This window comes from Camarhynchus parvulus, unplaced genomic scaffold, assembly GCF_901933205.1.
Source record: "Camarhynchus parvulus unplaced genomic scaffold, STF_HiC, whole genome shotgun sequence".
NCBI classification, from domain to species: Eukaryota; Metazoa; Chordata; class Aves; order Passeriformes; family Thraupidae; genus Camarhynchus; species Camarhynchus parvulus.
Window position 1 is genome coordinate 17939 of NW_022148488.1, and position 2273 is coordinate 20211.

A 2273-nucleotide genomic window follows, 5' to 3' on the forward strand; every position below is an offset into this window, starting at 1 on the left:
ACCCAATCCCCCCAGTCCCCCCAATTCCCGTCCAATCTCTCTCAATGACCTCCCGGCGCCCCCCGGTGGCAGCGTTGGGAACTGCAGCGCCCTCCCAATTCCCTCCCAGTATAAACCAGTATAACGCTTCCCGTCCCAGTCCCTCCAACTCCCTCCCAGTATAAACCAGTCCCCCCCAGTCCCCCCAGTCCCCCCCGGTCCCCCCGGTCCCCTCACCCCTCGCACTGGGCCGGTCTCCGTTTCTCGCCGGGCGCGGGAGGCCGGGGGGCAGCCCTGAGGGGGGGGGGGGTCAGGGGGGTCCGGCCCCTTCCCCGGAACCCCCAAAACCCCCGGAACCGCCCGAATTCCCCCAAATTTTCCAAAAATTCCCGAAATTCCCCCCGAATTTCCGCCCTCACCCCCCGGCGCCGCCTCCCGCCGCCTCCATCCGGGCACTTCCGGCGTCTGAGGGGCGGGACCACAACTCCCGGCGTGCCCCGCGCTGATCGGAAGCTCCCTCTGGGCACTTCCGGCGGCTGGGAGCGGGACCACAACTCCCGGCGTGCCATGCGCTGACCGGAAAATCCTTTAGGGTACTTCCGGCGTCTGAGGGGCGGGACCACGACTCCCGGCGTACCCCGCGCTGACCGGAAGCTTTATCAGAGCACTTCCGGCGGTTGGAGGCGAGACCACAACTCCCGGCGTGCTCCGCGCAGACCGGAAGCTCCGTCGAGGTACTTCCGGCGGAAAAGCGGGCGAGACCACGACTCCCGGCGTACCCCGCGCTGACCGGAAGCTTTATCAGAGCACTTCCGGCGGTTGAGGCGAGACCACAACTCCCGGCGTGCCCCGCGCTGACCGGAAGCTCCGTCGGGGTACTTCCGGCGGAAAAGGGGCGAGACCACAACTCCCGGCGTGCCCCGCGCGGGCCGGAAGCGGCGCGCAGTCGCTCCGCCTTCGACGTCATCGCCGCGCGCCCCCTCACGGCGCGCCGCCATTTTGCCGCCGGTACCGGGCGCGGCGGCCGCGCGCGGCTCGTGACGTCACTATCGCGATCGGCGGCGCCCCCCGTCGCGGCCGGTGACGTCATGTCGTCGGCGGGCGGCGTGCGGCGCGCGCGGCAGCTGCTGCACGTGTCGGTGCTGGCGCAGAGCGCGGCCCCGTGCGGGCGCTTCCTGGCGGCCGCCAACGACTTCGGCGAGATCGCGATATTCGGGTAGCGCTGTCGCGACAGGCGGCGCGGCCGGGCGGGCGGGGGCGGTGAACTGGGGCGGATTGCGGCGGTTCCGGTGACGCGGCGCTCTCCCCGCAGGCTCTCGGCCGCGCTCAGCGCCGAGGCCAAGGAGGAGAACCGGAGGCCGCTGAACGTGCTCAGGGGTGAGGCGGCGAGGACACGGGGAATGGGGAATGGGGGGACTGGGATGGACTGGGTTATACTGGGAGGGACTGGGAGAGAATTGGGGGGGGGTTAAATGGGGATTTGGGGTTACTGGGATAAACTGGGAGGGGACTGGGATTGAACTGGTTTATACCGGGATGGACTGGGAGGGGTTAATGGGGGATTTGGGGTTACTGGGTTATACTGGGATAAACTGGGAGGGGATTGGGGACCATTGGGATGGAACTGGGATTGAACTGGTTTATACTGGGAGGGGTTAATGGGGGCATTGGGGGTTACTGGTTTGTACTGGGAGGGAATTGGGGGGCACTGGGATGGACTGGGATTGAACTGGTTTATACTGGTCTGTACTAGTTTATACTGGTTATACTGGTCTGTACTGGTCCATACTGGTCTGTACCGGTCCATACTGGTTTATACCGGTCCGTACTGGTCCATACTGGTCTGTACTGTTTATACTGGTCCATACCGGTCCATACTGGTCCATACTGGTTTGCACTGGTCCATACTGGTTTATACCGGTCCGTACTGGTCCATACTGGTCTGTACTGGTTTATACCGGTCCGTACTGGTCCATACTGGTTTATACCGGTCCATACTGGTCTGTACTGGTTTATACTGGTCCGCACTGGTCCATACTGGTTTATACTGGTCTGCACTGGTGCAGCGCACTCGGGCCCCATTTATTCCTTGGCCTCGACCGAGCGGCTCCTCCTGAGCGGCAGCCTTAACGCAATCGAGGGGCTGGGGCTGGGCCGAAGCTGGGCCAAGGTGGGACTGAAAACAAACCCAAAATGGCCCAAATTCACCCAAAAAAATACCCCAAATGTGTCCCAGAAATGTCTCGGAAATATCCTCAAAAATAACCCCTGAAATGTTCCAAATACATCCCAAA

The 2273-nt window shown here is 63.4% G+C and overlaps 1 protein-coding gene across 1 annotated transcript; it reads left to right on the top strand.

Annotated features, from left to right (window-relative positions):
- Positions 1-957: 957 nt before the first annotated feature.
- LOC115916823 (THO complex subunit 6 homolog) lies at positions 958-2149 on the top strand (the record flags this gene model as incomplete). Its single annotated transcript, XM_030970562.1, has 3 exons — positions 958-1195; positions 1292-1356; positions 2046-2149. Coding segments are annotated over exons 1-3 (297 nt in total), but the record flags the coding sequence as incomplete, so codon positions are not given.
- Positions 2150-2273: the final 124 nt, after the last annotated feature.